This window comes from Zootoca vivipara, chromosome 3, assembly GCF_963506605.1.
Source record: "Zootoca vivipara chromosome 3, rZooViv1.1, whole genome shotgun sequence".
NCBI lineage: Eukaryota > Metazoa > Chordata > Lepidosauria > Squamata > Lacertidae > Zootoca > Zootoca vivipara.
Genome location: NC_083278.1, coordinates 6,219,908 through 6,235,902, shown reverse-complemented (window position 1 = coordinate 6,235,902; position 15,995 = coordinate 6,219,908). Strand labels below are relative to the sequence as shown.

Here is a 15,995-nt window from a genome sequence, read left to right as displayed (position 1 = left end):
GGGGAGATGTTCCACTGCAATGGAGGTCCAATCTCCACCTGTCAAAAGGGGTCTGATCTGGGGCCCTCTGCTGCACGTTGGCACCACTCCTCAAAACATCCCCCCATTTTTTACCCAGGATTTTCAATGTGATGTGGTGTGGCTCAGCTGTTCCAATCATTCCCTAGATAAGGGTTAAGATTACTCTGTCTGAATATGGTCAGAGTAGTAATTCCAACAAAACTTTATTCTGGAATTTTCACATAAGAGTTACGCAACATTTTAAAAAAAGATTAAATGTATCAATTCATGCAAATAATTAAAAGTGCTGTCAAATGCAGACAGCTGTAATAAAGAAAACCTCATACTGCCTTCAGAAGACACCCAGCTTTAGGTGTCTAAAGTTGAAGTGTAATTTGGAGCTGGGAAACCGCTCACCTCTTTGTATTTTTATGCTGTTCAAAATTTATGAAATTCATGTGCAGGAGTAACCACTATGATGAAGATACAACTTGCTAATTTCTTGTTTCAAATCAAAACATAATACAGTAATGAATTCACTGGTGATTTTAGGCAGACCACCATTTGTGAAAAGATGAGCAATGCCTATAGGAATATTGTAGGAACTACTGTGAAAGATGCATTCCTGCACACCATTTCACTTCTAAACTGCTTGATTTCAATGATTGTGTCAGGACACAGGAAAAGAAAGTGATCCCTCACAATATGTAGAACTTCTTGAATCAAGACCAGAAGACTACAAGAAACCAGTGCAAAAGCTTGAAACCTAGATAGTGCAACTTTGTGATTATAAATGACAAAAGGCAAGATGTAACCTTTTTTAAAGGTTTACAATTTTGAAAATGTATCTTTGATAAACTGGGAAGTAGGAGAGAACTCAAAGGAGATGGGCCTGCTGGCTAAAGACTGAAAGGCCGCCCAATAAAACTGTTCTGTTCTTTAGTTACATTCTTATGCCATAGAATCATGTCATATTCAAGAAACCCAGAAGGGTGTCTTAGCCTAACAACTGGGGCTGTGTAACCAGTTTGTGCTGTGCACGGGGTAAGGGTAGCCTCCGAGATCTAGAGTAAAAGCAGATATTATTCAAAAGCCCAAATTCACTGTTCCCTAAATGCTGAACAGACATAAGAATGTTTGAAAATGTTGGTGATCAGTTAGTTTGGTGGTTTTGTTAATATTTCAGCTTGTCTGAGTTTCCTCTTGTCCTTTCCAGCCTTATACCCAGGTTGGACTGGGGAAAGAAAGGATGGAAGAAAACCAGCAGTCCCATCCTCTTATTTTAAAAATAATAATTGATTCTTGTCTGTCTTATCTTATTTAGGGCAGTGTCACACATTCCTCCAATTTTGGCCCTATTTTTGAAAGCACAGCTGTTCTCTTGGTGCGTGTAATTCTTTCCTATACTACCAGGCCCTCATTCTATTAGCAGTGGTTAGTTTATTGTCTTGTCTCTCTTTTTTTTTGTTTAGTTTTTCCTGATCACCATCTCAATTCTGGAATCAAGTCAGGATCACCCCTGGGCCAATCCGGATTACCAAATCCAAATTGAAATGGATGGGGGGGCATGAACAGCCCTACTAACACTGTTGTGTGTATGTGTAAGGTGTCAACATGAGCAGAGGGGGCAGGGAAGAGTCTTGGCGTGAAAAGTGTGTCTCCCTGTGAGGTGGAAGCCCTGTCTGGCAAGATGATTCTTTGTGGAGGGCAGATACATTCACAGGTCTCAGGATATATAGGAGGTTTCTGAACAGCTAGCATGACACATGATGTACTAGAATAGATGCACGTTCTGCACATTAGCATGGGTTTTTAATTGCTGGTTTAGACTCTACCATAAATACTTAAGGGTGCAATTCAATGTTGTGCAAGTGTACTTCCACTTACACAATGGGATTTCATTTCCCTCTCCCCTCCCCACACAGCCCCCCTCCCACCACACCACCAAGATCTGTTCACTTGAAGAAGTATACATTGTAAGAAAGCAAGAACTTAAAAACTGCACTAAAACATACTTCATACAATTACGAAATAAGTTATAAAGATGTTAAAATTACGTTATATACAGCCTTCAAATCATAGCTTAGTAGAAAAAAGTGTTAACATAAGTTTGAACTTACAATGTGAGCACATTTCCAGTGGGTAGCTTGCCTCATTTCCCTGGGGAAAAAGGGGGGGGACACAGTTAAAAATGCACCTTTATAGACTCTTTGTAAAGTTACATAATAATCTTTTATATACCTATTTTTGTTTCCTGTTTTCATTTCCAAAACCACATACACCAGATATTTCATTCTAAGTCATTAATAGGTAGTGGTGCCACCTCTCGTTGCTGCCATGTTGGCACAGATCTGCGACAAGGCCTTATTCTCTGTTTGTGGAATCCCCTTCCTTTTAAGCTGTATCCCTCATTATTGACTATTCAAAAATATCCTGTTTACTTAAGCATTTGATGCCTGATAGTTACTGGATATGGCAACCTTGAAATTAATAACTGTGAGGTACATTATTATTTAAATGTTTTTAGATGCTCTAAATGATTATTTTAAAATATTGTTAATATGCTTATTTTTTTTACTTAAAATTGCATTGCTTTAACATTTTGATGTTTGTCACCATGGGCTCCTTTGGGAGGAAAAGTAGGGCAGAAATACAATAAATAATGATTCCTGATATACTGAATTTATTCCCAGGAAAAGCATCAGCAGCTAAGAATAAAATTCCTAATAAAAGATTAAATCAATTTACATATAAAATATGTAAGAACAGAACAGGTCCAAGTCTAAATACATCTCAAGATTTTACATGCTACCCTGTTTCCCTGAAAATAAGACATACTCATAAAATAAGCCGTAGTAGGATTTCTAAGAATTTGTGCAATATAAGCCATACCCCGAAAATAAGACATAGTGATAGGCGCAGTTCTGGAGGGCACCAAGGAAGAGGTGAGACTGGACGCATAATAAAAAATAAGACATCCCCTGAAAAGAAGCCATAGTGTGTCTTCTTGAGGAAAAATAAATATAAGACAGTGTCTTATTTTCAGGGAAACACGGTATTTATGGAAAAAACACCCTGAAACACTATGAGTACTAGCCAACCAGGTAATACTCAAAGTACTCACTGAGATCAATGGATTGCAGTAACAAGTCTGTTTATTTCATTGTGTGCACTGTGTGAATGACTTAGATTGATGTTATTGTATTATGTGACATTTCCAGAGCTGTTTTTCATCAGGAACTCACCAGAACTGAGTTCTGGCACCTCTCAGGTGGGTGCCATTGTCATTGTAAGAGAACAAGGGAGGTGTTCATGGTGAGTTCCTGCACCTCTTTTTTTTTTAGAAAAATAAATGTTCAATAACCTTTATTGAACATTTGTACAGTATCCTTTCAGCTGAGTCAGAGCAGAATGCATAGAGTTCACGGGTAGTCTTGTAACAAAAAAAGAAAAAGACAGAGCTCTTGGCTCCTGAAAAGAATTCTATTCAGATAATCATTTGATTTAACTGAATCCTCAGGTGTGCTTTTTTCCAGGGGTAAAAAGGTAAAGGTAAAGGACCCCTGGACAGTTAAGTCCAGCCAAGAGCGACTATGGGGTTGCAGCACTCATCTCCCTTTCAGGTCGAGGGAGCCGGCATTTGTCCACAGAGAGCTTTCTGGGTTATGTGGCCAGCATGACTAAACCACTTTTAGGGTACAATGCTTGTGGTTCTAAAGGTTCAGGTTACTTCTGAGCTCCTGGCTATTTGGGGTCACTTGGGTAATGGAAATAATCTGGGCCTTTAGAACCAACTAACAGTGCTGCCTTTGAAAAAGAGTGCAAGCTTGAAACACCTCAATCAGGTGAATTAAATAAACAATTCTGTAAATAAACTATCAGCGCATAAAAGGTATGCCTTTTTCCCTTTTTTGTCACCATTTTGATGATGTCTCTCTACGATCTTCCCAGCCCAAATAAATACCTATCCAAAAAACTGACATTTTGGTGGCGATACATTTTTCCATCAGCTAACAAGTCTTCACATACAAAATTCACAACCTAATTCACAGCTCGAATCACTTCTAGCTGCTAATTGCAAAGAACATGGAGGTGGGTCAGAAGAAAAACACTGCTTTTTCAGAGTACAGTTCCCAAAGCCTAATTACGTGCTGAACCTGGGTATACAAAGCTACCATGAGCATGCGCCTCCCTTAAGTCATCTTTGAGGCTTTTAGCACAGTAACTGGTCAAAGTGAGAGTCTAGTCAGTGATTTGGATCCAAATATACCCTTCCTGCAAATATCAGAGCTCCTTTGATTGGTGGAAGGGTCTCTAGGAGAGGCTCTCACTGGAGGAAGGGTGATGGTTTTGACCTAGCACCCCTTACTCCTGCAATTCCTCCTCCATGCTATCTCCCACAGTATTCCAGAGGGTCCTTTAACCCTTTTGATTGGTGCCTCTCTCTCTCTCTCTCTCTCTCTCTCACACACACACACACACACACTAACAAACTAGAGTGGTATCTTGATTCTCAAACTTAATCCATACCGGGAGTCCGTTCGAAAACCAAGGCGCAGCTTCCGATTGGCTGCAGGAGCTTCATGCACTCAAGTGGAAGCAGCTTCGGACATTCAGATTCCGAAAAACGTTCACAAACCGGAACACTTACTTCCGGGTTTGCGGCATTTGGGAGCCGATTTGTTCGACAACTAAGCTGTTCGGGAACCAAGGTTTGACTGTATAAAAAATACAACATACCAATAATGGAACAGCCGAAACCGAAATCCAATTAAACACACAGAAACATCTGGAGTAAAAACTCAAATAAAACCAAATGAAATCTAGTATTAATCCCAAGCACCTGCTTATCACATTGTCACAACAGAGTAGAAGTGCTCATACCCCCTCTTTTACTCTCTGTCTAATTTGCAATGATTTGGGTTTGGGATTTTTCACTCACAGAGAAACTGCAAAGGATGGCACCAAGAACATTAAAAGTCACTCAAGGATATAACACACCTATTTCTACAAACACCATAGCACAACTCGGTTATTCTGGCATAACCAAGTACATAAGTACTGAGAGAGAAAAGTGCAGACACTATCAAATCTATACAGCTTGTAATATACTAGGAGCATAGCTGCCAAGTTTTCCCTTTTCTCGCGAGGAAGCCTATTCAGCATAAGGGAAAATCCCTTAAAAAAAGGGATAACTTGGCAGCTATGACTAGGAGTAAGCCCCAATGGATTTAATAGAACTGACTTATGAGTAGGCATGGTTAGGATTATGCTGTAGCATGTGTCATTATGGCCAGATCTGCTTTCTCTTGGTGGACACAATTCATGCACCACCCCAAATTGAGCAAATGCAGGTGTGCCTACCATATAGTTGTACATTGCTTAGCTAGAGTGTAGACCAGTGACTATGTTCAAACACTGTGCGGTTTTATTCCAAAAAATCCATATTGGGGAAATATTTTTTATAAAACCAACCAAAATATCACAAGATAGGGTGCAAGCTTTTGTGTTCTCCGGAACTCTTTATCAGGTTAGATCAGGGATGATGAATTCATTTCAGCCAGAGGACCTCATTGCCTCATGGGCAACCCTGCATGGGCCCCATACCAGCAGTGGGTGCAGCAACAGATGTGACTTCTATCTATCTACGGTAAGCTATAGTTCAGCAACAAACTCAGCAGTTCCTACACTACATCTCTCTACCCAGGCAAGGAAAATACATTACTACAGTGCAAAGACACAGTACAGTCAAGGTAAAGAACCAGACAAGAGAGGGTGGCAGTCTGCATTTGGTCCCCAGGCCTGAGGCTCCACACTTCTGGATGAAATGGTAAACAGAGCAATTGAGGGCAGTGGGGGGAAGGTGAGATAAAAAAATAAGTTGATATGGAAGCCCTAGAAACTGCATCTGGTCACAGTATTAAGATAGAATGGGAAAGGATATTACGGACTTCAAAGGTATTACTCGTACCTACGGGACCGCCTCTCCTGGTATGCCCCGCGGAGGACCTTAAGGTCCACAAATAATAATATTCTGGAGATCCCGAGTCATTAGATGGCTAGATTGGCCTCTACTAGAGCCAGGGCCTTTTCAGTACTGGCCCCAACCTGGTGGAACGCTCTTTCCCAGGAGACCAGGGCCCTGCGGGATTTGTCATCTTTCCGCAGGGCCTGCAAGACAGAGCTGTTCCGCCTGGCCTTTGGGTTAGACTCAGCCTGACCCCTGTGTTTTTCTCCCTCATGGCTTGGATTTATGGCCTACTTGAAATGAGGCTGCACTTTAAATTTTAATACTGTATTTTAATCTGTATTTTAATTAATTGTTTTTATGTTTTATTGTGGTTCTGTTGGTGTCAGCCACTTATGGCCTACTTGAAATGAGGCTGCACTTTAAATTTTAATACTGTATTTTAATCTGTATTTTAATTAATTGTTTTTATGTTTTATTGTGGTTCTGTTGGTGTCAGCCGCCCTGAGCCCGGTTTTTGACTGGGGAGGGCGGGGTATAAATAAAAATTTATTATTATTATTATTAAATGGGGTTCTTTAGGTGCAATGCATGTATCAGGTTGTAACGAGGTCCTCTGAAAATAAGAAGCATAATAATGTTCAACTCTCCAGACTGGTAATATAGCAAGCTCAGAAAAGTGCACAACTAATATCATGTTTTTATTTTTCTTCTTAATGACAGAGGACTCTGGTCAAACTTTTGAGGGAAGATGAAAAAGGAGACTTCAAGCAGTGAAGATTTTCTAACCTGATACTGAAAGGTTAGTATTAAGATCACTGAAAACCAGAGGACAGAGAGAGGTCTACAGCTGACAGACACTTAACCTGGGGAGCAGTTGTCTATGACTCACTAACTATTTATAGTCATGGAGAGGAATCAACTTAAGACTTGGCTGTAATGCACAGATCTAACACAGCAGTAGATCTCAGGAATGGAGACATCAGAGTTTAAATCACAGGCCCTTAAAATGTTTAACCATTTAAAAGTATTTACTTTCAACACAAAAACAATGTTCCTCTGAGCTATTTTGCCCTATTATCAGAAACAATGAATGCTAAGGCCTACACATCACTAGGCCACTGTAGTCCAAGAGATGTTTGATTGCCATGACACTTCTTAAAAAAAAGTGGAGAGAAAGAGAATGTGGTCCGCAAGCACGCGGAGAGAAAAAAGTTATGCAACACAAATATTTTAATTTGAAAACTACACAGCAGTCTAACCTACGTGCAATTCAAAAATAACAGACAAAATAAGTTCAGGCAGGGTGGCTAATGAACACAATGACCTGCTTGACCAACCTTTAGTGAAAAGCAATGCTAAGCATATAGAGAAATATCAAACATACTTTTCATTGATTTGGAGGTGATGTGGTCTACCAAACCATGTTGCTTTTTGGAATGTGCTATTACCAACAACCCATGGGGTAGGAATGAAGTTGTACAAGTCAAGTAAGACAGACACCTACAGTCTTCTGCCTCAAAATAAAATGTTTCATTTTACCTCAGCATGACTAGACATAAATTTAATAGGATTCAGTTGGTAAGAGAATCACATTTTGTTCCAGAGGTAAGTTATACCTCCACACTTTCAAGCAAATTAGGACCTGTGTGTAGTGGAGCATCTGCAACAGGGGCAGTGCAGCATTAAGCATGAAGAGTATATATAAAATTAGTCGTGCTTCCTCCTCCTTATAATTAAAGTACTTATTTTCATGCTTTGTACATCAGATAGTGCAGCCAAATAGATGGGTGCCAGCAGCATCAAGAAATCTGGCTGTTGCCGTAAAGATGTGACCTTCAAAATTAATCTTGAGTTTTACTAATGTAAGGTATTACATTTCTCTTTATTTGTCTTATCAAAGGAGCTGCCAAGTTCAGATTAGTGTTAAAGAGATTCAAATACTGCTGGTTTTATAACCTTTAAAAGAAAGGAGAAAAAAGGCACCACTACTTTGCCCCAGTATGCTTTGGAGCAACCTGTGAGATTTTGTAGTGGGCATAAATCTAATTAGTCTGCAAAGTGAAGCATCACCTTAATATTATAGAAGAAATTCCAGCACACCATTTCACAGCAATCTTTTCTCTTTTAAAATACACTGACCCCGAGGAACCATTGTGTGAAATTCAAAAGTGAACTATTTTCCTATGATTGCTTAAAAGAGAATGGTATAAGTATATTGTCCCTACACACACCCACACCCACTTACTCGAGGGGAGTATTAAATTGTAGGTAAGAGAGAGATCAATGAACCAACAGAGAAGAATGTGGAAAGGAACGTGGAAAACATGGTGCATGGCAAGAGGCAGCTTTGAAAAACAGGTCATAATATACGTGAAATTTTCATTTTTACTATTTTACTGTTTCAATGAAATTAGGAAGAAATGCTCCACCTGCTCAAATTACAGCCAAGGAAGTAGAAGCAGTTGACTGGTATTAGACTGGAGTCTTGGTTTCCTAGAATTGATGGATGAGTTAGCATAGTAAAATGACAGTGTCCATCTTAGTGGATATTGTATTGACATATTATCTCAAGGGATGCGGGTGGCGCTGTGGATTAAACCACAGAGCCTAGGGCTTGCTGATCAGAAGGTCGGCGGTTCGAATTCCTGCACGGGGTGAGCTCCCGTTGTTTGGTCCCAGCTCCTGCCAACCTAGCAGTTTGAAAGCACGTCAGAGTGCAAGTAGATAAATAGGTACCGCTACAGCAGGAAGGTAATGGCGTTTCCATGTGCTGCTCTGGTTCGCCAGAAACGGCTTTGTCATGCTGGCCACATGACCTGGAAGCTGTACGCCGGCTCCCTTGGCCAATAACACGAGATAAGCGCCGCAACCCCAGAGTCGGTCACGACTGGACCTAATGGTCAGGGCCCCCTTTACCTTACTATTATCTCAGTCAAAATGAATCATTCTCCCTCTGCTCCCACAAGAAGCGCTACAGTAAAATTACCGTACACTTTGTTGCTTCTTGGAATTGAAACTTGGCAGAGAGAAAGTAAGGTAAGCTATTGCCAAAAACAAAACAAAGGAAGTATGTAAGATAATAGTTTTGCCCAACACTTAAGTATTCTTGCATCAAATAACTTACAAGCTTAGTGTGTTTACCGTGTTTCCCCTTTTTTAAGACACCGTCTTACAACTTTTTTTTCTCAAAAAAACACAGGGTGTCTTATTTTCGGTGGGGTGTCTTTTTTTTTAATTACCTGATGATGATAAGATATAGTTTGCATTTCTGTACATTACATTTCTGTACATTAATTAATGATGATGATAAGATATAGTTTGCATTTCTGTACATTACAAACAGGGAAGAAAAAAAGAAGAAAAACTGGCTTAGGTGGTCCGCCCGGCCCGGCAGGGCGCTCCAAGCGCTTGGCGCTGCGCCGGTTCTGGGCGGCGGGGAGGCAGGTCTCCTCGGCTGGGTCAGGCGGAGACCGCTGGCTCGGGCACTCCGCCCGGCGCGACAGAGCGCTCCAAGCGCTCGGTCTTGCAGAGCGCTCGATGCGCTCCACGCTGCAGCCGCCGGATCTGGACGGTGGGGAGGCAGGTCTCCTCGGCCGGGCCAGGCGGAGGCCGCTGGCTCAGGCGCTCCGCCCGGCCCAACAGAGCACTACAAGCGTTGGGTCCTGCGGAGTGCTCGACGCGCTCCATGCTGCAGCCACTGGTTCTGGGAGGCAGGGAGGCAGGTCTCCTCGGTCGGGCCAGGCGGAGGCAAGACCGCTGGCTCGGGTGCTCTGCGCGCTCGTCGCTGCAGCAGCTGGCTCCAGGCACCGAGCCGGCAGGCTTCCTCCTCCTGCTGCTGCAGCCAGCGTTCTGAGTCCCGCTGGCTGGTTGGGGCGCTCGGCGGTCTCTCTCCACATGGCATGGAGGTATGTCTTATTTTTGGGGTATGTCTTATGTTTAGCAAATGTTTAAAAATCCTGCCATGGCTTACTTTATGGCTACGCCTTTAAAAAGGGGAAACACGGTATATGCCTATCACCTTCAAAATAAATTTTAGTTTGTATATCATGTAAACACCATACTTGTCTGCCGATAATAAGAACTCATTTATGGGTTAAAAGGAAGAAACAACACTACCCTCAGTCCAGACATGCAATCTAGAAATTCCAATTTCTGAAAATGTAAAGCAACAGTCTTTACTGCTTTTGGACATTCAACAGAATTCACAGTTATAGACTTCACAAAATGGATATTATATAATGCCTTTCTTGGAGACATTCCTTCCATCCACAGAAGGTTTTTTGAGCTAATGAAGGAATCTCACCGGTGAAGAGGGTTAAGCAACTTTTGCCAATTTCCTCAGCCCGCCCCATCTGAACTTTGCCATTTGTCTCTATTGCTTTTTTCCTAAATCTAGTAGCATATAATGTCATAAATACTACTTTATTAAAATATATACCAAAATGTATCAAATCAGTTCACAACAGTAAAAATAAAACAAAACTACAATAAAAGCATAAAATGCTAAAAAGTTAAAAAGTTAAAAAAGCAAAGTTAAAAACAAAGATCAGTAACCCATTGTGGGAGATACCTAGATACCTCTTCATTGTCTGCATAGGCCTGGCAGAACAGAAATTTTCAGCCAGCAATTTAGAGGGAGATTTCCATCTCAACAAAGCAAAGCTTTTTGGAGATGGGGGTTTGTTTGGGGGAAAGTTCTCTCTAGAGGGAGGGAGGAAGAGATGGCAAGGTAGCTGAGGGTAGTTCTGAGCTGGCCAGATAGTCTGCAAGTAATTTTTCCCAAGGGGAGAAATTAATGACATCCCTTTTCTGAACTTGCTACAATTCCTAAAATGCACATTTGACCAGACAGTTATGATCTACTCCTAATGTTAATTTCAATGTCTGTTCTCAGTCTTACAAGAGCTTCTTTTTGTCAAAAGCTCATCCTAAATTATTCCTCCCCACTCCAGAAGCCAGGCATTCCCTTTAAAATCCTGATTTATAAACTCTCGATACAACAGTACAATGGTTTGAAGGACTGGGAAACAAGTCGTGAGCTCACACACTCCCTTTCCCCATGACTGCCTGTTTAAGGCTCCCCCTAGTTTGTTGTGGCGGCAAAACATGAAACCATGAGCATCGCTTGTCCTCTGTACCAAAGTGGAAACTTATTTCAGAACTATGGTTTCTGCTGATGGTTTGGAAAGCAAAGCAAAGGCTAATCTATAGTTTTGAAACTCAGATGCCACAGCAAACTAAACAGAAAAAGAGATGGAAGTTGTGTCTGTTAATTATTTAGAGCAGTGGACGGCAGCAGTAGCTGCCCAGAGGACTTCCAGGGAAAAGGGGGAGGAGGGGAGACTGAGGTAACACTCCACAAGGGAGGGTGTTTGAAAAAGGGTGAGAGCCTGCCAGCTCTGCAAGCAAGGGGTGACATAACTGGGCCATGCCGCAGAAAGAATGTAGTTGGTCAAAGGAGCAGTGGACTCCAAAGGTTGAAAACCTCTGATTTTGAGAATAATTTAAATTAAGATACCATGTTTAGGCAAGATCTGAGGTTTAAAAAATGGAAAAGCTGTATATAAAGAGAGCCTCCTGGTAGAGAGTTTAGATTAAACAATCTCATGCCAGTCCAAATTTAATGGTTATGATTTTCACCAATAAGTTAAAATAAGTGACCTTCTATAAGTGACCTTCAGTACTAAAGGAATTCAAATGAAGATTAATACCTCTTGAACAGAGCATTTAAAAATGTAGACATCAGAGATAATGAACCAAGGCAAAGGGGATTGCAGGATTTAGGATTACAGCCAGGATCAGGTCAGGTTAAAGCTGTTACAGCATTCAGCCAGTTACGCTTCAGCACCAATGATTTTTAGTCTAGTTGTGATCATAGCATATTTTATTGAACTAGAACAGCTTTTCTACTTCTTCCATTTTATTCTTAACCACTTTCCTAAAATAACTGGCAATGCCAAGATCAACAGGGGTTTTGTGGGAGCCCTAGAAAACAAGCATGATGGAGGAGGAGGAGGAGGAGGAGACACTATTTTCAGTAATCCCACCCTCCCCTCCAGAGCAGGGTTTTTTTGGGAGGGGTTAGAGGGGGCACAGGAAGTAATCACCAAAATCATCCCTCCAATCAGTTACTGAAGTTGAGTCTGGATCCCACCCAGGGTAGTTTGAGAATCTTAACAGTAGTGTATAATAAACACAAGAGTAGCTGTATTGCAGTTACTTTTCAAAACACTTCTTTACAATCCTCTTATGATATACAGTGTATGTGACTCATTTTTGTCTAGGATTAGCTCAAACCAACTAGCAGCTATTTTAAAGGAAACACTGAACCCCTATTTCTGCCATGTATTTTGGGCCACCTAATGCAACTCCTGCTTTTATACAAACTACACTTAATTCAGTGGCTACTGCCAGGAATTTTGGCTCAAGGAGGATGGAAGAGATAAAACATAGGATTGTGCTTCTCTCCCTTCTAATTTACTATTGCAAGAGCCTAAGAGCAGGAATCTGTCTTTTTTTTGCATATGCTACTCTGTAAAGTAACACGCTAATGACACATTAATTTCACTATTAGGTAAAAGTAAAAGGTAACTTACCTGACTCATTTCCAGAATCAGGTTTAGTTTACCCCATATTGAATCACAGGTGTATAGTTGTGGGTTGTTGTTTTTTTACATTTTGTTTGTTTTATACACAAACCAAGTTGAACATTAACAATAAAAATAGCAATAGAAAAGGTACAAAAACATAAAATAACATTTTTCACTGTATTATAATTTCTTGTGTATAAGATGATTACTAACTTATTTTATCCTAACAAATCCTCCAAATTCACCATGTGACTAGCTGAATACCTAGTTAAGCTGATTTCACCTACAACAATGCTCTTCCCCCAAAACATGAGCTTACAGACACCATCTTTTGCACTAAGCAAGATTGATAAATATTCTAATAGCAGGCTCTGGTAACAGAAAATGAAGGCTTCCACAAAGCTGCCACTTACTGCAGCCTTTGGACAATAAAGTGATTAAGTCAGAAAAGGAAGCCAGAAAGCATGCATTCAGCATGCTCCTATATTTAAAATGGAGATGCTTACCTGTGCTTTCTCTCATCACTGGGTGAAAAAGGTCAGAGGAACCAATTCATATATTTGCATTAAGAATGTACCCTTTCTGAGTTGAGCCAAGTTCAGTAACATGGGCTAAAACCATAATATTCAACAAGCTTTTCTCACATGGTTAACTCTGCCCAGACCCACATGGGCAATGCTTCACTTCTCTGACCAACTATGTATAAGCGCAGTATGCCTAAAACCACAACATCAGGATAACAGAGTGCCCTAGCTCTCCCTGACTGAAAAAGAACTGGAACTCACAACTCCAGTTTTGCTGAAGGTTTTTCTTTTCAGATCAGACTGGTACATAAGGCAAGTCACAGGTTACAGGAGTCAGTGGGTATAAGAGAGTCAAAAGGCATAGCTAAGCATGAGCTAATATGTTGAACCCTTTGAAGAGTGGTGCAAGCACAGCAAACAGCTGAGTTCCTAGACTGGACAATCAGTCCTTCTACTGGGTTGGCTGGGTGAGTTTTGAACATGCCAGAGATTCTGTGTTCTAAGCAATGGATAAGGGGTAAGGGCCGGCTCAGCACCTGAGAGACTCCCAACTACCTCCTCAGGATATGGCTCTTGTGCAACCAGGGGAGGTACGAGAGGCAGCTGTTTGGCTAGCAATGCTTGGGCAGGCATATCTGAGGAGTTGGAGACAGTGATTTCTTCTGACAGATTGTGGATCTCCACCCCCAAGCCCACTAGCATCACACACCTCTAGGGTTTAGCCACCATGATCGCAAACACACCAGGACCCTCTCCTGTGGTCCTGTGCAAGTGCTAACTTCTCTCCTCCCAAAACTTTGTACCAGTTCTTTCTACTAGAGTGAGTCTGTAGTTCTACTAGCACTGAAAAACCAACAACACAATACTAGTGATAACTGTCTATCCTAGCACTCTCCGTATTTTCTGGGGAAATGTGAGTGCACTGTCCCCCAAAAAGTATATTCTTCCAAACCTGTGTGAATATGCAGGTATACATCCATCACCATATACATGCTTTTAATAATACATTCCAGGCTGTGAAGTGGTTTTTACCCCATAAAACAAAATCAGAATGCTTTCTTCAATCTACCCATACATTTTCAAGAGCGCTCTGATTAGCAAAGGAGTAAGATGTACTTGCATCAAAACTCTCATGGTTCTAACTCAGAAACAATAGGTGGACTTGTTCATGCAACACTAAGCCATGGTTAACCACAAGTTAACTCATAGATGACCAAAGAAACTGCAGCTTGCTTCATGCATTTTTTTTGTGGTTGTCTTCCAGATGCTCTAGCCTTGTGCCTTGTGACTTAATGAGCATCCAGGATGGGTGGCCAAACAATCTACAGTTAAGAAAGGAACAGTGCTTTGCACATAATGCCAAGCAGTAGTTAAAACAAACTAAGGTTTTTAAATCAACAAACAGTGAGTTTAAATAAGTTTTTTGACAGTAAACAAACCTAGTTAAGCCACTAGAAAAAAAATCAAATGATTAAACATAGCTTAATAAACCTTTACTTAAACTGCAATCCTAACTCCACTTACTTGAGAGTAAGCCCCATTGAATTCAGTAGGACTTACTCTGAGTAGACATGGTTAGGATTGCACTGAGTGTTGTATGCAAACAACATACATATTCTCTTTCAGATAACCTACCTCAAACAGATTTTGAGGGTAATATAGGATAACCACATGTAATGTAAGCTCCTTGGAGGAATGGTAGGGTGTAATGTGATTAAATAAATGTGTGGTAGAGCTATGGGATATGGTGGTTCCAACAAAGCCTAGAAACCAGTGTTGGAAACTCATATATACGCAAGTGCCAAATGGCTTCTTAAACTAAGGTTGACGTCGCCAAAACAGAATGTATACTTGCCATTTGGGGTAATATGGCTCTAAAGTCTTATTTTTTCAACTGATGGGCCTGATTGTGATTATCAGTTAAACATCTGACAACCTTCAGCTAGATTAAGAACTTTGAGAACTTTAAAGAAGAAAAGTCTCTTGATCCAGGGACAGTCCACACACACACACACAAACCTATTCCTACCTCTTTTTCTTAATGGTGACCATTCATAATGTAGGAATATTCTTCACAACTGTGAGCAGGGCAGTGGGGTGGGATGAGTGAAGGCAAGCTACAACAATCAACTATAAATTTTTTCACGGCTCCTACTCAGGCTGCCCAGAAAAAGCATTTTGGTTCCCGAAATTCATTCTGATTGTGCATGTCCCCAAACTACAGCCTGGGGGCTGCATGCATGGCTCATTTATGCGGCTCACAACACCCCCCGCCACCTGTTCTTACCAGCGTGGTATAGCACGGCTGCCCACTTCCGGGTCAGAAAAGCGCTGGAAATAGCTTGCACGCATGCGCAAGCGTCATTTCCGGGTTGGAGGAGGCCCATGCGCACAAGCTATTTCCGTTTCCAACCCAGAAGTGTGCCAGAAATAGCGTGTGCGCATGCGCTTCCCTCACCCTCCGGCCCGCCACGCGATCAGCGCTGCAGGCACCGGCCCGAAGCCAGGTACGTTTGGGACCCCTGGTGTAAAATATAACTGATAGAATTCTACAGGATGGGGTATCAGTGTGTGTCAAGATCCAATGATCCCCAGGCATGCATCTCCAGATGGCGGAGATGTCAAGTGCCATGCTATCACCCAGGCATCTTCACTTGGTTGCAAGTGGCCAATATTTGGGTGCAAAATGCACCTGGCGCCTTGTTAATTTCGAACACTGCTAGAATCATCCCTGAAGTCCACCTAGAAACCTCTGTAAACAGGACAAAACCTACCACTCTCCTATTCATCTTTGTTTTTGTTGAACAAAACTGAACAGGCACACACGATTCACTAGAAAGTTAGCTAGTGTGAGATGAAGTGCCTGGATGGAACACCATTGGATATAAGCTGTTCTGATGTCTCTTAAAG

At 41.4% G+C, this 15,995-nt stretch overlaps 1 protein-coding gene across 2 annotated transcripts in view; it reads right to left on the bottom strand.

Annotated features, from left to right (window-relative positions):
• PPP3R1 (protein phosphatase 3 regulatory subunit B, alpha) overlaps positions 1-15,995 on the bottom strand; it is a 42,824-nt gene that overhangs the window by 9,263 nt on the left and 17,566 nt on the right. For both annotated transcript variants that reach the window (XM_035110288.1, XM_035110289.2), the window contains exon 2: positions 2,121-2,160. In XM_035110288.1, coding sequence (XP_034966179.1) covers positions 2,121-2,160 — 40 coding nt within the window. The remainder of the gene's footprint in view (positions 1-2,120; positions 2,161-15,995) is intronic.